This window comes from Pseudochaenichthys georgianus, chromosome 24 (assembly GCF_902827115.2).
Source record: "Pseudochaenichthys georgianus chromosome 24, fPseGeo1.2, whole genome shotgun sequence".
NCBI classification, from domain to species: Eukaryota; Metazoa; Chordata; class Actinopteri; order Perciformes; family Channichthyidae; genus Pseudochaenichthys; species Pseudochaenichthys georgianus.
Window position 1 is genome coordinate 29,907,837 of NC_047526.1, and position 19,846 is coordinate 29,927,682.

Consider the following 19,846-nt stretch of genomic DNA (forward strand, 5'->3'; position numbering starts at 1 on the left):
ACCCCTGCTGTATAGCAACCTTCTAATATGGAGCAGCAGTTTAAGTTCTGCATCAGGCTCAGCTAATTTTCCACCTACAAGTATACTTTAACACAAAAACCACATGCAGCACGTCATGCTGAAGATGACTACAGAATACATCGAGAACATCCACACGTCTGCTCTAATATTAACATGTGCCACATCAAGTCACTTTATTGTTGGCGTTTGCGTTCTGTCCGCACCAGTACAGCTTGTCCTCGCCTCTCCTCCTCCTCCTCCTCCACTGGCAGAGCAGGAGCATGCGGAAGGTCTTCTGGAAAGTCTTGTTGCAGAGGGCGTAGCACATGGGGTTGATGGTGCTGTTGACGTAGCACAGCCAGTAGCCCAGGTGCCACAGCGACGTGGGGATGCACTCGGCACAGAAGGTGGAGATGAGCACCATGATGTTGTACGGCGTCCATGTGAGGATGAAGGCCAGGAGGATGGCGCTGAGAGTCTGCGCCGCCTTCTTCTCCTTCACCAGCACCATCCTCTTCCTCTTGGTGATCTGGTTCTTCAGGACGGGGTCCAGGGGTTTGGAGGTGGAGGAGGCCGAAGGGGAGGCGGGTTTGGGAGGCTGCTCTGCTTCAGGCAGGCAGGGTGACGCTGTTTTAGGTTTGCCGTTTTTAGGCTTGGAGCCAGGTTTGAATTTATAAGACAACTTTTTTGTACTGCTCTTCTTTTTAGGAGTGGAGAACAGTTCTTCTGTGTAATCCCCCACCTGCCCGTTCTTATTACACGGAACACTCTCTTGCTCTTTGAATGATCCCTGTGGGGTTTCTATTGAAACATGCTGCTCTTCTTCGTCAGATGAGGAGTAGCTGTTGAAGGAGGTGATCTGATCAGATTTCACCCATGCGTCGTCTGATCGAGTTGTCATTTTAGTGACGTTACTTTGGTTAGAGGACGACCATGAGGCCTGACTCCGTTCTCGCCTCTCTCTGGTGAAATGAAAGCAAGAGTGAATGAGGGTTTTCTGAGGTTTAGTCCCCTCCAGAACATTTTCCTTTGCTAAGCCTTGCAGTTCTGCCAGATCTTTGGTGCGTCTCTGCGTCTCCTTGTAGATCCTGCAGTACAGGATGGTCATCACGGAGACAGGGATGTAGAAAGCAGCAATGGCCGTGCCGAACGTGATCACAGGCTCTGTTAAAAACTGGATCTGGCACTGGTCAGAAGGCACGTTTCTCTCTCCTACAAAGTACTGCCAGCACAGGATGGGTGGCGCCCAGAGGACAAAAGACACCAGCCATGCGAGGCCGATCATGATGGCGGCTCTCTTTGGAGTCCTTTTAGCTCTGTAAGTCAGCGGCCTGGTGATGGAGAAGTATCTGTCAAAGCTGATGACGAGTAAGTTCATAACCGAAGCATTGCTGGCTACATAATCCACCGCCAGCCAGAGATCACATGCAAGGTTTCCCAAGGACCAGTAACCCATCAGGATGTATGTGGTGTACAAGTTCATGGACAACACTCCTATGATGAGGTCAGCGAAAGCCAAACTCAGCAGGTAGTAGTTGTTGACAGTCTTCAGCTGGCTGTTGACTTTGAAGGACAGCAACACCAGCACGTTACCAACAACCGTTATCAAGCTGACAATGGCTGACACGGTAGCGATCGCTATAACCTCCCACACGTTGTGGGAAGACATCTGGACGTGTGAGGTGTTGGCAAAAGTGTTGTTTGGAGGATTTACATCCATGTTGTTAGCTGTCTGTGTTACTGTTGATAGGTCAGAGGAAGGCTCCAAATGTTGGTTCCATTAAGAGTTATCCTGAAATACAAAGACACACATTAATCAGACACAATTGCACATTGTAATTTGTTGGTAAAATTGTTATTATGTAAAATTAAACCCCTGTTGATACACCATTTTCAAGGGGTTATAAAACTACACCTATATAGGTCTACACTTTTGTTCTATTAATATTGTGGTTTGTTCTGTATTTATTTACATATGTTTAAGTTCTCTTTGGGCATTTTTGGAAGCAGCAACATCACATGTCTTATGTGTATTTTCTTATGTTCTTATGTAACTAATTATCGGATCTATTTGCTAAAATTTATTATATTTGTGTTTTAAACTTAAAGAGTAAAGTATGTTACTTTAGAAATGCAAAAAAATATTGAACAATTGTTTATTCATAAGAAAAAACATTGAAGCTGCTTTGAAATGTAATGTAATAAACCTCAGATCATATAATTGAATGCATGAGATCTAGTGAAAACAAGCTTTTTAAAACCTTTTTTATTCATGTTTGCTCTCAAACCATGCAGCAGTTTTTGGTTTGACCTTTTTATTTCTGTATTTCAATTTCATTATTTATGTATCTGTTTTGGTGTAATCTACTGTAGGCTATTATGGCCTTCATTGCCTGAATGTTGGGCAATTTTGTTTTCCAATTACAATACAATACAAAAATGACATTCAATTCTGGAACTTAAACATGCCTTTTGTGTTTACTTAAAAAAACAGATTACTTTTATTGTTTTGGTCAAAATAGGATTTGGAACCATCTAACGCCATTTTGCTGTCGGACACAATTCCATGTAACACTCACTCCGCTCAACGTTGAAGTGTTACACGCTAAAGTGTCCGGCCACGGTTGACAACAGTAATGGAGTTCAGACGAGGCAGAGGAGGCAGCTGGAAAAGAGGCGGCCGCGGGGGAACCGACGGAGAGAGTTCAGGCGGTGAGCACCGGGGCAGAGGGAGAGGAGGACAGACCCGAAGCCGGGGAAAAAGAGACCATTACCGGGGCCGAGGACGCGGGGGAAGCGGCCCGAGGGCGGAGCTCCATCCCCGGGTAAGAAGTTACACAGGCTGCCCCATGCATGTATAATAACCATAATGACCATAATGAGTCTGTGATTGAACAAAGACGATCGGACAATGCACTTTCTGCACCTCTGCCCTCTGAAATAAGTACGCCTTCGTAAATTATGTGTTGTGTGTATTTTCAATGTAGTGTTTTGTGTATGTCTATTATGTATTGACAACACTATTTAAATAAAGTTTTCTAGAAAAAAAAGATGTATAATAACAACAACTGCCCCCGTTACCAGAGATTACGTTCTCTCAAGAGAAGAGTAATCAGGTCTTGTACTTACGTAAATGTAGAAGTACTCAGATACTGTACTTAAGTCAAAGTAGAAGGAGCAGGGTGTATGAATACTCTGTTAGAAGTAAAAGTCCTGCAGTCTAAATGTTCCTCAAGTAAAAGTAGAAAAGTATTAGCATCAAAATACAGTAGTAAATATAGTACTCATTATGCAGATTTGTCCATTTCAGAATAATATATATGATATGTTTTATAATTATTGAATCATTAAAGTGTTCTCAAAGTTGGTGCAGCTAGTTTGAATGACTTTGTATACTGCAGGGTAGCTTGTGAATTTACTCCAGGTGGAACTAAAGTCTGATTTAAGAGTTGATTATATTTCACATCATTCATCCAGATCTGTAAAGTAACTAAAGGTATTAAATACATGTAGTGGAGTAAAAGTACACGATTTACCTCTGAATTGTAGTGGGTCAGAAGTACAAAGTAGCACAACATTTAAATACTCAAGTACTTAAATCCCTCAAAATTGAGTACTAAATCTACTTAATTACTTTACATTACTGCCCGTTACACCACCCTGCCAAACCGCTGTGTATCAAATAGTAATTTATTAGTTGTGTCGCCAAGAAAATGCACACACTCCTCAGATTGTGATGTAAAACTCATTTGCACGTCCTCTTCAATTCGGCCTCGAGTAGCATTCATTTCAGTGTAGTGGTTACCTCTTTTGCACCAACATAATCTGGTACCGAGCATTGTAAACATTTAAAAGAAAGACAAAAGTGATATAAAAAAAACAAGTTTGTCAAACAAGTTATAAATCAGTGTTGTGTTTTTGTTTTCCTATCTTGGTATATCGATATTTTATTTTGTGTTAAGGCCTAATCTGTACATTTACAGCTGCATTGATTTCCTAATCTGTAGACTGAATATTGTAAACAGTTCATAATGTTTTTTTTTAGAAAATTGAGGCAAAAGTGATGTAACATAAATAAGTTTGACAAACTGGTTGATTGCTGTACAGTAGAGAAGCAGGTGTGTGTCATCTTGATCACATCTTCATTTCCCTCTTTACAAACATAATGAGATCCTGTCAGCGGAGGTAGACTGAGAGAGGAATCATAGTGATGAAGCTCCTCAACAATATCATTGTGCCTCGGAGATGAAAGCTCTACGGCCGTTCTGTCAGTAGATGCTCCTGCCATGGTAACTACAGAATGGAAACAATAGGGACTCTGTAATTGCAATCATACAAATCTCCTTTAGGTGCATCGCGGCTCCTTGATTGCAATCATGGAAAAGTCTGCTTTGATGGATCCATTGTTACCATGGGGTCTTTGATGATACTGTTGCAACGGAAATTGTTCTGTTTTTGTGTTTGAGTTCAAGAAAAACTGAACTTTCTGTGGACACATTTCCCTGACAACCTTGGTGAAGGTTTCTGCAGCTATTTGACAAAGCAGAAAGGAATCTATGACGCAGAAACATTTTTATTAGTTTCCGTAGCCACCAATCATGAATAAGAGCTATGTGGTAATTATCACTTAACAAAATGTTCTTTCAATAACTTCCTTTGTGTGGCGCTGCCATGGCAAAAGCTTGACTCATAGCTAGCTTCAAACAAAAGTGAGACTTTTTGTAGTTTGTAAAAACGAAGGCAGGATTACTTTTTCACACAATCTGACATTTTTACATTACATTGCATTTCGCTGACGCTTTTATCCAAAGCGACTTACAATAAGTGCGTTCGACCAACAAAATACAAACTTGAAGAAAACGGAATCATATAAGTACATCAGGCTTCATAGAGAAAAAACATTTCAAGTGCCAGTCCTTTAAGTGCTTTGTTAATAGTTCTATTGCTCGAAGTGGAGTCGAAAGAGATGAGTTTTCAGTCTGCGCCAGAAGGTGTGTAAGCTATCTGCTGTCCTGATGTCAATGGGGAGCTCATTCCACCATTTTGGAGACAGGATAGCAAACCCACGTGTTTCTGCTGATGGGAACTTGGGTCCCCTTCGCAGCGAGGGTGCAGAGAGCCGTTTGGTTGATGCAGAGCGGAGTGCACGTGCTGGGGTGTACGGTTTAACCATGTCCTGGATGTAGGAAGGGCCAGATCCATTCGCAGCATGGTACGCAAGTACCATTGTCTTGAAGTGGATTCTAGCAGTTACCGGAAGCCAGTGGAGGGAGCGGAGGAGCGGCGTGGTGTGGGAGAATTTAGGAAGGTTGAAGACCAGACGAGCCGCTGCATTCTGGATGAGCTGCAGAGGTCGGATGGCACATGCAGGTAGACCAGCCAGGAGGGAGTTGCAGTAGTCTAGGCGTGAGATGACGAGAGCCTGGACCAGAACCTGCATCTCTTTCTGGGTCAGCTGGGGACGTATCCTCCTGATGTTGTAAAGCGTGTATCTGCAGCAGCGGGTTGTAGCAGCGATGTTTGCAGTGAAGGACAGGTTGTTATCCAGGATCACACCCAGATTCCTTGCAGTCTGAGTCGGGGAAACAACAGAGGTGCTGATGTTGATTGTTAGGTCAAGAGTGGGACAATCTTTTCCCGGAAGGAAAAGCAGTTCAGTCTTGTCAAGGTTGAGCTTGAGGTGGTTAGCAGACATCCACTGAGAGATGTCAGCTAGACAAGCAGAGATGCGTGCGACGACCTGGGTCTCTGAGCGGGGGAAGGGCAGAATTAATTGGGTGTCGTCAGCGTAGCAGTGGTATGAAAAATCATGCGGGCTAATGACAGATCCGAGCGAGTTTGTGTACAGGGAGAAGAGGAGGGGACCAAGAACAGAGCCCTGAGGGACCCCTGTAGTTAATTGACAAGGGTCGGACTCCGACCCTCTCCAAGTAACCCTGTAGGTGCGGTCTTTGAGGTATGAGGTGAGGAGGGAAAGTGCAGAGCCTGAAACTCCAAGTTCTTGGAGAGTGCGAAGGAGGATCTGATGATTCACCGTGTCGAATGCAGCAGACAGGTCCAAAAGGATGATGACAGAGGAGAGGGAGGCTGCTTTGGCAGTGTGAAGTTCCTCAGTGACAGCAAGGAGGGCAGTTTCTGTGGAGTGACCTGCCTTGAAACCAGACTGGTGCGGATCCAGAAGGTTGTTCTGATGGAGATAGCAGGAGAGTTGTTTAAAGACAGCGCGTTCAAGTGTTTTAGACAGGAATGGGAGGAGAGAGACAGGTCTGTAGTTTATAACATCTGACGGGTTGAGAGTGGGTTTCTTTAGGAGAGGGTTTATTCTTGCCTCCTTGAGACTGTTTGGAAAGTGACCAGAAGTTAGAGAAGTGTTGATGAAATGGGTGAGAAACGGTAGAATATCAGGAGCGATAGTCTGAAGGAGGTTTGAAGGGATAGGGTTCAGAGGACAGGTGGTAGGACAGACATTTCTTTGTTCAATCTACCCAAGCTGAATGATATGCAGCTTAGCCTTTTATGAAAGCTTTTGGAAAGATGGTGTATTGTCTGCTGCCGCCTGGCAGGCATTACCGCAGCATCCGGACAAAAACCACCAGATTCAGAGACAGTTTCATCCCACAGGCAATAAGACTGTTAAACAACTGAACTGTTGTAACAACATCCATAACATTCATCTGCTACTTAGTCATTATTTATCTAATATATCATTCCAATAGCTTGCATATAGACTCTTATTTCACTACTTCACTTTTTTTAAACTATTTTTCTTTTCTATTTACTTTTTAATATTTACTTGCACTATATTTTTCAGTTTTTCTGTATTATTGTGTTGCACTGTTGGAGAAGCCTGTGACCTAAGATTTTCATCGACATAACTACTGTGTAACTGTATGTTCGTATGACAAATAAAGAAACTTGAACCTACACTGAACAAAAATATAAACGCAACACTTTTGTTTTTGCTCCCATTTTTCATGAGATGAACTCAAAGATCTAAAACATTTTCTATTTACACAAAATAACAATTTCTCTCAAATATTGTTCACAAATCTGAAAGAATCTGTGATAGTGAGCACTTCTCCTTTGCCGAGATAATCCATCCCACCTCACAGGTGTGGCATATCAAGATGCTGATTAGACGGCATGATTATTGCACAGGTGGCCACAATAAAAGGCCACTCTGAAACGTGCAGTTTTGCTTTATTGGGGGGGTCTGGGGGGGTCCGAAAACCAGTCAGTATCTGGTGTGAGGGGTAGGGTTAGGGCAATGTTGTGAATCGAGTGGCCCATGGTGGTGGTAGGGTTATGGTATGGGCAGGCATATGTTATGGACGACGAACACAGGCCACTCGATTCACAACATTACCCTAACCCTAACCCTACCCCTCACACCAGATACTGACTGGTTTTCGGACCCCCCCAATAAAGCAAAACTGCACGTTTCAGAGTGGCCTTTTATTGTGGCCAGCCTAAGGCACACCTGTGCAATAATCATGCTGTCTAATCAGCATCTTGATATGCCACACCTGTGAGGTTGGATGGGTTATCTCGGCAAAGGAGAAGTGCTCACTATCACATATTTTTTCAGATTTGTGAACAATATTTGAAAACGTCACAGGCTCCTCCAACAGTCCATCCATCCATCCATCCATCTTCTCCCGCTTATCCGTGGTCGGGTCGCGGGGGCAGCAGTTCCAGCAGAGAGCCCCAAACTTTCTTTTCCCTGGCGACATCAACCAGCTCTGACTGGGGGATCCCAAGGCGCTCCCAGGCCAGCGAAGAGATATAATCCCTCCACCTGGTCCTAGGTCTACCCCTTGGTCTCTTCCCAGCTGGACGTGCCTGGAACACCTCCCTAGGGAGGCGCCCAGGTGGCATCCTAACTAGGTGCCCGAACCACCTCAACTGGCTTCTTTCGACGCGAAGGAGGAGCGGCTCAACTCCGAGTCCCTCCCTGATGACCGAACTTCTCACCTTATCTCTAAGGGAGACACCAGCCACCCGGCGGAGGAAACCCATCTCGGCCGCTTGTATCCGCGATCTCGTTCTTTCGGTCATGACCTCCAACAGTGCAACACGAATATATATTTAGGACATAAACAAATACAACGGATAAAATAGTGCAAGAGAAGCTTCATGTTAATGCAAATACATTTCCCAAGATGCTACAGGGGAAAACAAGATGTACAAATATCTGTTGTCTTCCCAGGACAGTGGAAGAGCATTATTTTTCAGATGCTTTGCCATTGTTCCAAATCCTCCCAGAAATGTGTGTAACCAACCGTGTTCCTCCTTTTCTTTTAGGACCACGATGCAGGGGAATACTTTCCGGAGGAAGACAACAGCATGGAAGTTTTCTCCAGGAGGAAACTGGAGTCAAACTGGGATCGCTACGAGGCGTCGGAGCGTCAGGAGCCTGATGATGAAACGCCGGCTCAGAGGGGAACAGACTACCACGTCCTGATGGAGTCAGCAGGTAAGATCTGACCACTTAAAATTGTTTTTTTTAGCTTCCCACAAACTTGAAATATCACTGTACTTCTTCTCCTTTTGGTGGCTAGATGTCTGCCTGTCACATCAAAGAAATAAAACCAATTAGCTCCACTTCTGCTCTACAATCTTGTTTCATTTTTCTCAAATTCTTTTGTACCAATAGAAATCAAACCATCCTCTGATTAAAGGAAAAGTACAAGTTTCTACTTAAAATGTGTGTACAGCTTTTCCAGGATAACAACAACAACATAGAAAGTGCACTTTGTATCAAATCATCCTTCTGAATCTAATGGAACTTTTCTGACGTTGTCTCTGTATCCTAATTAGTTTAAAGGAAGTGTCTGTGTTGGACTGGGTTGTCACGGCTGCATAAGAAAATCCTTGTTTGTCTTTGTTTCAGCCTCAGTGGTCCGTGCTCTGGCCCCCTGGGGTCTCGACAGTCTCATCTCTGTTTCTGTTGATATGTCTTCCCCCAGAGGAGCACTAACGATGGAAGCTCAGGGCTTTCTTATTAGAGCAGAGCTGGAGGTTTCTTTACATTCAGGACAGATTCCCAGATAACAACCCCACTGCGTCACATTTAGCTCATTTGAGCAGCTCCCTGGAATGCAGTAATTGAGTAATATTGCCATGGCTTTCTTGCGTACAGTGTATTGTTTACTGTGCTGTTGAAGTGTTGACATGTTTGGTTTTTATATTGTGTTGTGTTATAGGAATTATGATGCCATTATTCAAATTACATCAACACGATGGCTTTTTATTCATTAACAAACATCAGATGGTTTTGCAGTACTAAAATGTTATGTTTTAAACAGTTGAATATCACTGTGGAAGAAATATGTCACAGTAGAGGAACAACATACACAAAGGAACCTCAAAATGAGCAGAATGCTGCAGAATATTTGAATATGAACACAAATTAAATGACTGTGTAATTTGAAAGTGGTTGATTGCAGTTTTCTTTAGATATTATGAGCATTTTAGTGTTTTCGGATCTTTGTTTCGGTCTTTTTGTTCAGGCTTACATTCATCAGCGTTCAGAGGCTTGGAGTTGTGAAAACATAATAATATTTAGGAAGGAACACTATCATTATTAACATTTCTAGCATTACCATGAATACATCTACAAGATATGTATTCAACAAAAGTGCTTTTAATGTCAGCATTTAGAAAGAAGACATTTTCAAGCCAGCTTTACTGATTGGTGTGAAACGTTAATTCGGCTGAACAAATATGGTTACATTGTATATTAGACGCTCAATACTGTGGGCAATCCCCACAGGAGCACTTTGGGGGGAAGTGTCCCAGGGCGACATGCTGACTGCAGTGGGGTTTGAACCTGTGATCCCCTGATCCCAACACCAACGCACTATTCCACTGCCTGTTGAATTAAACCTGCTTTTAAACTGGTAGAGTTTTAGCTTAATGTCCAGGAGTTGACTCTGATAATCTATGCAGGACTTGCTCGTGTTTTGGCAGGAAGTTTTGAGGCCAGTTTTAACTCGGCATGAGTGTTTTTAACAGCCGAGGATTAGAGGATTGTTGTTTTTTGTTCTCACGCCATTAGAGAGTGTTTTTGAACGCCCTGTCTCTCTCTCCCCTTCCCCTTTAGCGTAAATGCCAAAGGGGCTCCTGTGAGTTGTTTGACTCGCATCTCTCGTCTCTGTGTTTTGCCCACATTATCAATTAGTCATGCCGTACAGCAAGAGGCTGCCGCTCTCTAGAGGATACTTAATTGTTGCGTGGGAGGCGATGCTTTCAATAGTCGTTTTCCTGGATAATTAAAGTAGCCCTGAAATCAGGAATCTGCCACAGAAACCTGCCTCTTGAGTTACTGACGAATACTTCTTAATGTGGAGCTTTTTTTACCATCACTCATTGTCTCCGAGGTGTTGAACTGTTGCAGCTTTCTGGTAGTGTTATTGGTAGATGTACATGGCTTTGAGCAGTGTTTGTTTACCTTTGTAACGTACCTTGAAGTTCTTAAATGACTCAAAATCCCAGAGCAGAAAGGTAGAGGCAGAGGCATAGATGTTAGTGAGATTATGAGCGGATTTTGAAATATTTTGATCAATGTTTTAATGCCACTTAGCAGCCTGTCACACTCGCACTAAAGGCATGCTGTCTGTCATTAGTGTCCGCCTGTCCGGTGATGTTTCCGTCCACTGCTCACTGTCAGAGCTGAGCACATATGAGCAACCTAAAACTCTAAATATATATCTGTGTGGGAGGGGGTGTTTTGTTCTACCTGGCTTTAAAAGGCAGGGAGCATTGAAGTTTAGATAAAGAGACCATGTCTTTTTTGGAAGATCTTAAGAGCGAACAAGTAACTTACAACTTTAAAATGACTCTACTACTTAGGGCTGTGCGATTATGGCAACAATCATAAGCACGATTATTTTGGTCAATAATTGATATCACGATTATTAAATACGATTATTCATTGACTTTGAAAACATCCATTTATTGAACTTTAAAACAAATACAAATAATAATTTGAACAGTATCTTTTTAACTGTTGATTACCCTGAACGTATAATTCAACTGAAAAACCAATATAAAAATAAATGATACAGTTATATTTACATTTAAATAAATAATATGAAAATAATAAATACCAATAAACAAGATCAATATTTTGGAGCGCACTTCAACAAGCTACTAAACATATGTAAATATGATAAATACAAATAAGACTAAAATAAATTAGATCGACTATGCTGTCACAACCAAGCAAAGCAAAATAATCGTTTTTTCGATTACGTTGTTTTCGTAATTGTGGCAGGCCAAAATCGTAATTGCGATTAAAATACGATTAATTGCACAGCCCTACTACTACTGCAATATTGATAATTGCTTACAATTGAGTTTTAGCACAACAGTATTAAACTGATCACTTGTTCCAGCTTCTCAGATGCATATATTACATACTTTTTCCATGTTTCCCATTATGCTGAACTGAATTACTGTGATTTAAGTAAAGCAATTCATCACTTTTGTCAAGTTGTCCTTTGGGAAATTTAACACGTTTATGGTTTTCTTTTGTTCTATTGACCAAACGATTATTACAGAACATTGGCTTATTGATTGAAAATAAATTAATTGGTCTCCACCCTCCACCTCCTGTTCTCATCGTTAATCAATGAAACACACATTTGCTTAATTGAATACACACAGGTTTACATTACATAATCAGTGCATTGACTTCATGACTCTGGGATAGACTTGGAAAGTCTTGCTTTAATTAATGAGGCGAAAGTTATTCCTTCACATATTTTCACTCTGTCGTGGATTCCCTTTCGTTTAATGAGACATGACTTCACTATTTACGCTATTTTTGTCAGGCAGAGTTTCTGTCTGTACCTAATTCTGAACGGCCAATTAAACATCATTAATTCCATGTCAACACCTTTTAAACACAAGCTGAGTCCATGACCCTGCAATCTGCTGCCCAACTCTCATCATTCCAGCTATTAAGAATGAAAACAAAGTGGAAAGTTAATAATAAAAATGGTCTTATAAATCACCTTCAAGTTCCCTTTTGACTTCAGCCAGAGCAGAAGGAGAGAGGCAGTGCTTGACTTAAGAAAAAGGCTCAACACTAGACAGGTTTCTGAGGCTTTACAAACTCAACGCTTCTTAGAGCTTGTCTGTGTGTGACTGAGGAAAAGAAGTGAAGACACAACTACAACAAAATCATGATTTCATGTTCACTACTTCTATTGGAATGATTTGGTCAAAAAGGTGACTCTTATATCAGATATTGTTGTATATGTGATTTAGTATTGTATGCCACATTTGGTACACTTGGTGCTCGGATGAAGGGAAACATTTGGGCATCTGCTAGGCCAATTTCCCCAGCTGCAAAACAAAAACTTAAAGTGCACCTATCATGCTATTTTTAGGCAATAGCATAGGTCTCGGATGTATACAAATTAGGGCTGTCAGTCGACTAAAATATTTAATTCCGATTAATCGCATGATGTCCATAGTTAATCGCAAATTAATCGCACATTTTTTATCTGCTCTAAATGTACCTTAGAGGAATATTTTTCAAGTTTTTAATACTCTTATCAACATATGAGTGGACAAATATGCTTTATGCAAATGTTTGTTTAACAATGACAAATATTCTCCTGAATATTCTCAACACAACAACCTGGAACCTCTCTCTCTCTCTCTCTCTCTCTCTCTCTCTCTCTCTCCCTCTCTCTTTCACACTCTCTCCCAACCCTGTGTACTTCTTAACACTGAGACAGTTGCTCAAACAGACGAGCCTGTTTACAGTTGTCGGCGAAATGCCGCTCCTCCGTCTTCATAACTGTCAAAGCATGAGACTGAAGTTCCCATTGTGGGTCAAAATAATGCGCTGTGATGTGCAGTCGACACGTTGGATCCAAATTATCTAACGCAGCCCCTCGTCCTCCACAATGTTAAGCTGCAGCCACCCATTTAGCTACCGCTGTTGTTGTCCAGGCGTCTCCCCGGCAAACTTTCAAGCGTGGTCTGCCGCAAGCGAGCGGCAGGAGCGGGGCTGTCAGCATCAGCTGTGAGCTTGGCTTGCTGTTTAAAACACCTTTTTTTGTATCCATATCTTCCACCATCCAACTAACAACAACAACAACAACGTCAAGCCTTTGGCCTCTGAAACTACGGGGCGGGTCGAGGATAAATACACATGCGTTAATCGCACGTTAAAATAATTAGTGGCGTTATTAACGCAGCGTTTCTCAAAGTGTGTGGGGCGCAGAGATGTGATAGGTGGGTCGCGGGAAAAAAAAAAAAAATGTATTCACATTTATTTATTATTTATACACTGGTGGAATATCAAAACAACGGCACGCCCAGAGTGCAAAACGTATCAATGAAAAGCGACCCTCTACCACACAAAACAACACCTGTAGATAACCCAATTTGTGTTCTTTGAAATTGAAAAGGATATTGCATTGTGTTTGTTACTTTCGTTGCAGTTGTATGTCTTAAGTGTAATTTGGCATGCTTTTATTTTGAAGGCAAGTTTACGCTGTTGACAGTTGTTGTTGCTATGGAAACAAGAAACGTTTCATAGCGGGCGGAACTTGTCATAAAGTCCGCGATAATAAAGCCCACCCATTTAGAGGGAAGATATGATTGGTCAATTGTACTGTCATTTGAAATTAGTCTAGCTAAATTACTATAGCTGGCCCTCTGTGAATTCATAGCTGGACGTCCAATCAGCTCCTGTCTTCACAGACTCGCAGAGAGGAGCTTCTTTCATTTAACCATTCACATTCAAACAGAAACTGAATAGGCAGATTCAAAGGATTTATTTCTTTGGAAATATTATTTTAAATACAATTTAATCAAGTTATTTTTGGTAAAACTATTGACAAATATTACTAAAAACATATTTAAAAAAAATATATAAAGAAAAATATAATTAGTTTTAATGTTTTTAAATATTATTTTGTAGAATATCTTAGGCCCTCAGAGACAGGCTCGCCACTGGTAAAAATCTCTCATACACACATGTGAAACGCTCTCACAGACACACACAACAGCGTTGCAGTTGGGAAGAAAAGCAATGTGGAGCGAGAGAGCAAGAGAGAGAGCACACCTTTATCTATTTAATAAAGTTGTACAAAATAAAGTAAGAAATCATTCCAATGTGTACTATAGGACAGTAAAAAGTTTAAAAGGGGAGTGATTAGTCAAATATGCATAAATAAAAAGAAAGAATGCTAACTAGGTAACATAAGATAAGAATAAACAAGTTTAAATGATTTGTTGTGATCATATTCTAAAGATGTTTGGATTATTGAAAAGTATACAGCTCCCTTTCATCTGAGTGTTGAGAGCTGTATCCATAAATTCATGTTGGGCTCAAAGTAGGGCTGCTCGATTATGGCAAAAATCATAATCTCGATTATTTGGGTCAATAATTGATATCACGATTATTAAAAACGATTAACCATTTACTTTGAAAAACATCAATTTATTGAAGAAAATAATTTGAAAAGTATGTTTTTAACAGTTGATTACCCTGAACTTTAAGTATAATTCAACTGAAAAACCTATTTAAAAAATAAATAAAATCGTTTTATTTCGATTATGTTGTTTTCATAATCGTTGCAAGCCAAAATCTTAATTGCGATTAAAATACGATTTAATTGAGCAGCCCTAGCTCAAAGTGCACCAGATTGATGCATTCAACTTCAACATTTAAAAAAAATCTTCCTGGGGGTGCATGCCCCCGGACCCTCGAGGATGTGACGTCCACCACCAAACAAAGCAGGTTAAAATAATTAAATTGCATACATTTTATTTTAGTAAACACTGAAAACGGGTCCCACAGACCCAAATAGCACTCAAGGTTAAAGGTAGCATATAATAATGTTAAAATGTGCTAAATATAAACACTGCAAAAAAACAAAAAAGAGGAGTAAAAGTAGCTCACGACTTGTTTTATTTTTTGAAAGTAGCCCTCATCCTAAAAAAAGTTGGAGACCCCTGTTATAGAACGATACATTTGACAATTTTAAGCTTGGCCTAGCATTTTATTGGAGCGATGAGGAACAGGTGGGGCTTGAAAAGGCCCACCTGTTCAAAGTGGGGAATGACAGAAAAAGTTTGAGAACCACTGCGTTAACTTGACAGCCTTAATACAAATATATAAAAAACATGTCTATGAAGTGTTTTGCTCAAAATACCAAACAGATCGCCCATTCTAGCCATGCCTCATATCCCTCTATTTCACTTCCTGTTTCAAAAGTGCTGATTTTGGGTATAAAGGTTTTTTAAAAAAAAAAATTGATAAAAAAAGGAGGGGTCTGAGCTCACGCGGGACCCGGCAGCTGCCGTCTAAACTAAATGCTGCGGTGATGAAACGCCATATCATGGATTATCAAAGATTCTCTCTGAAACAGTCTGGAGCTCAAAGGCTTTCTCTCTTGCCGGTTATACCACAAGGTGAGTTCCTTTTTACTTCCTGCTTCTTCACACACATGCTCTCGAGTACAGGTTAGCTCTGAGTGTTAGCAATGCTAATGTAAACACCGACCATATTACGTCCAAAACAGTCGGGCATTGTTTCTGATTGCAACTTTCTGATTGGGCCGTGGGTCCACATTTCCAATATTACGTCATATCGGACGCAAATCTGGATCAGCTCCGTTGTAGCCCCGTTTTTAAAGATTTGGGTACGGAGGAAAAGAGAGGGTTTTATTTTCTGACGCTGCGTCAGTTCCCCGACACACCGGGGACACATATTTAATTATGTATAAAAGACATCAAAAAGTGCATTTTGCATGATAGGTCCCCTTTAAATATAAATTGAGGTTATTTGTCAGTATTTGAAAAGATGATAATAATCATGTGAAATCTGTTGATCAACTATTTTCTATTTTCACAATATATATATTTTCTTTTTTCAATGCATCTGCTGTTGATTAATGATAGATTAGCAAATATAGTGTGTCGTAATATAGGTAAAAAGGAGAAGATGATGCTCTGGGGGAATATTCCCAAGCTACTTAGCAGTATATACATCTATATATAAACTCCACTAACACCAGCTGCAGTATTAAAGTGATGTTCGCATTAGTGCATAAGTAATCATAATTTATTACCATAATACAGATTCTTCTGAAATGGGCCATTCTGCATAATGAATATTGTATCTATAATCTGATGCTGACACTTTATGAATGCAGTTTTACTTGCAACACAGTATTTCTACACTGTTAGTATTGCTAGTTGTATATCAGTAAAATATCTGAGTACTTGTTCTTTCACTACAATAATGGCACGGCCTTTACATCCCACTCCTTTCTTACGTTCTACCTAAGATGTTCTGGTGCTGAACCTGTCACTGATGTTTATATAATCTCCATTTATGTAACCTCAGTTTATCTTTCAATTTCACTCTTTCTTCCCAATGCTGCTGCAGTGATTCCGACACAGAGCCTTGACGTTTTTATTACCTCGCTCCGTGTATTAATTGAAAACCTTCAATCTCAAGGTCTATAAAGACTTCTTAATGAATGTTGTCCTGATGATCTATTCAGAAATATTTAATTGAGTCATACAGTGGCTGAGTTGTATTTACTAAGGCTCCATTGAGAGCTACAGTACTCGGTGTGATTTGGAAAAATGGAGCCTAACAGGGAAATTATGTAAACATACTGTTTGATTTGAATTGAAGGTCATGTTGATTTCTGTTGTCTTGTGACTCGTAGCTGGCGATTATGTGGCCCCGACTGCTTGTCCAAACATCCCAAGTGCTTCCAGCATTCATGGGTTTTTGATTGACTCTGATTACACCGTCTATTATTACATTGAACGCTGAGAGAGATCCGCTGTGTCAGGAAGGATGTCTTCATGACGTCCAGACCGAGTTAACTTCTCAAGGATTAAACCTTGGTGCTTTTGATACTTGAAAAAATGTCACCAACGGTGCTCGAAGAAGCTGCTTTTGTGCGGAAAGCTTTTATTTGAGAGGAATTTCAGCGAAGGGCGGACATGTTGATTGAATTAAAACCCACTAAGAAGAACATTTGTGTACTTGTTTTCAACCTGAAAGTGATTTTATTTTCTCGTCTCGCATTGTTGGGGGTTGATTGTGCTGTTGCTAGGGGTAATGCACACATGCTGCAATCTGTGTGTACACGTGTGTGTGAGATGTCTTGGGGGGGAAAAGGTGGTTATGTACATCCTTACGCGGTCATCTATCTGTACACATTAACACAAGGATCAATCCTCCTCCGCAGCAGCAGCCGTAGTTTACCAAGGCTGCTAATGGCCACCTTTCGAGGCTCAATCATAATGAGACAAAGGGAAATCGCATTAGAGCTTCAGTGATTCTGCTAACTAGATTGACAAACACAAGGATGTTTTCCTAACCGAGATGAATAGTCCCAATCATGCCATTAAATTATATATATTCCGGTGTCGTTACGGATACTTGATTATCCGCCGAGACCAGAGGAAACTGGCGTCAAAGCAGAGGAATGAGGCTGCTCGTGTACCGTCTTCCGGGCGAATATATAGGAAACAAAGCATTACAGGTGGTTCGTTTCCCTGCACCGGCTGATTATGATGAAGCCAGGGGAGGAAAGTGCGAGGCTAAATAAAGCAGCAGGTGGATCAGAGACACTGAGATCATCCCACAGAACTGTCTACCCACTTTCATCCTTAAATACCATTTGTACTTAAACAAAAGGGAGGTCACTTAAGGATTGCAAAAATGTAGAATTCTGTCAAACTGTATATTTGCTTCTCAATGATTTGACTCGATGATAAAAAAAAACGTCCAACCCAGTTGGTGACCATCAATCCAAAATTATTCAATTTACAATCATATAGTAGAGAAAGGCAATATGTACATTTCAACATGACTCAGAACAAAGTTACTGCTGCTGTAATTATAACTCATTGTTTCTATAATTGATAATTCTGCCTTTTTTTCCTCTCAATTCAACAATGGTTTTTTTGAGTTGTGTAATTTCTAAAAAATGTAAACCACAAGCCTTATTGTTGTCTTTGAACTTATTCTATAGCTGCTTCAATTATTCATTGGAAAGAAAAGGAAAATGTGCAACTATTTCACTAGCAATGAGTGATTTTGTCATTTTTAATGCAATGTCGCTTTTAGTCTTTAGTTTTTTTTGGGTCTCAAAATAATACATATTTATACATATTTTTAGTTTGTATGACATTTGATGACGCCAGTTCAATTGTGGATAGTAATGGATATTGCTATCAGATGTTTTATGATCAATTAACCGATAAAATTAATCTGATAATTAGTTGATGATGAAACAATCACCCGTTACAGAAAATCAACAAATCTCAATATTAAGCGTCAACAAGTGTGTTTTTAATAGTTGTTCCCTGAAACATAACTGAAATAGTTAAATATTTGAATGGTTGCCTGCAAATGTTTCTGCACCCAACTAAGCCCCCGTTGTTTCAGCTCCAGGTCAGTTTTAAAACTTGTTTGGATACATCTTGAAGTGTTTACACCTCGAAGAACACATTGGTACAAGTGTTAGGATGCCAATCATGTGACTTTTCATCCCCATGGTTATTAATGATACCTTAAATCAAATCATCTAACTCCTCCCACCTCCCACTTTTTACTGAGAAAAATCAGAACAACCCTTCACAGTCAACTTATTAAAGCAAATGTATCATTAACAATCCTTTTTATAACATTACGGGTGTCAAAATCGACTGTTTTAAATCTAAATTGTTTAAAAACGTACCATAGATCGATAGAAGTGTGAAGTATAACAACTGTATACGACATCTGATGAACCCCAGCACTTGCTCCGTGATTTATTAATATAATAACTCGGCTTCATTCAGTAATGAAGATGTAACAATGTTTGAATTTATAATATGATTATACTGAATATTGAGTTGACAGCTGCTCCTCGCTGTTTAATTTCCTGCCATAATAGCCACATCAAACAGAATATATACTCACCCTGTACGGCTCTGACGAAACACGATGCTCCGGCGATAAATGGACGTCTGGTCGGTTCTTTGATACGCTGTTTTTCCTTTTTACTCCTTTTTCTGTCTGGGAGAGTTGACTCGTGTCTTTCTGTTGGTCTTCCCTATCCCTCTGCTTCACAGTGTTGGCTTCACACCTTCCCTCGCTGGCTTGCTCTTCCCCTCCCCTCTTTCCTCTCGCTGACTTTTTTTCTCTGTGCTCCTCTCTCCAACGAGGTGAAAAACACACTTGTCAAATACAGGTAGGTCATCACACCGTCTCTCATCCTCTTCAGTTGCTAAGTACGTGGGGCTTTGATGCAAACATGTTTTTTCAGTACTGCCATGTACTTCAATATAACGGTCCAGTTTTCTTTCTGAGAGGAGATGGTAAAGGCAACAGCTGTTTAGTGTCAATGTCCACGTGACAGAGCGGCTACGTTTCCAAAGAAAGCTCCTGGTCATCAGCAGTGAATCAAGATCTCCTTCAAAGTTTCTCCCTTTTCATTCAAGATGAACTCGCCGTCTTCTGGGTAAGACACAAAAGGAACACAAGTCCCAGTTTCTGGCTCTTTCTGCAAAATACAAGCAACTCCTCTGGCAGAGAAAGCGGAATCAATCTTCTTCAATCCTCAAGGCCTCAAATCCTTTTCGTCTCCTTGCCTCGTTATAAAAAGTCGCTCGGATAGACGAGCGTCTTCACCAACATCCGGACTCAACCAACTATTAGGAGAAATTCCCACATGGACGGAAGCCTCATCCTGTATCTGAGCACCGAGCAACATGTAAGAGGAGGCAGGAAAAGGTGAGCAAGTGGGAGAGTAGGATGAAGAAGAGGAGGAGGAGGGACCAGAGGAGGAGCCAGTGTGTGTCAGCG

The 19,846-nt window shown here is 40.7% G+C and overlaps 2 protein-coding genes across 2 annotated transcripts in view; one reads left to right on the top strand and one right to left on the bottom strand.

Moving 5' to 3' along the window:
• Positions 1–184: 184 nt before the first annotated feature.
• On the bottom strand, positions 185–19,007 carry chrm5b (cholinergic receptor, muscarinic 5b). The gene is made up of 2 exons (XM_034075926.2): positions 18,962–19,007; positions 185–1,792 (listed from the first exon to the last, which is right to left on the bottom strand). Exon 2 carries the CDS (start codon positions 1,718–1,720, stop codon positions 185–187), a length of 1,536 nt encoding a protein of 511 aa, XP_033931817.1. The 5' UTR covers positions 1,721–1,792; positions 18,962–19,007.
• aven (apoptosis, caspase activation inhibitor) overlaps positions 2,592–19,846 on the top strand; it is a 43,038-nt gene continuing 25,783 nt past the window's right edge. The window contains exons 1-2 of the mRNA XM_034075927.1: positions 2,592–2,825; positions 8,305–8,476. Coding sequence (XP_033931818.1) covers positions 2,637–2,825; positions 8,305–8,476 — 361 coding nt within the window. The 5' untranslated portion in view covers positions 2,592–2,636. The remainder of the gene's footprint in view (positions 2,826–8,304; positions 8,477–19,846) is intronic.

Excerpts from the sequence above, each read along its gene's own strand:
- chrm5b (XM_034075926.2), bottom strand. The coding sequence starts at position 1,720 with ATGGATGTAAATCCTCCAAACAACACTTTTGCCAACACCTCACACGTC.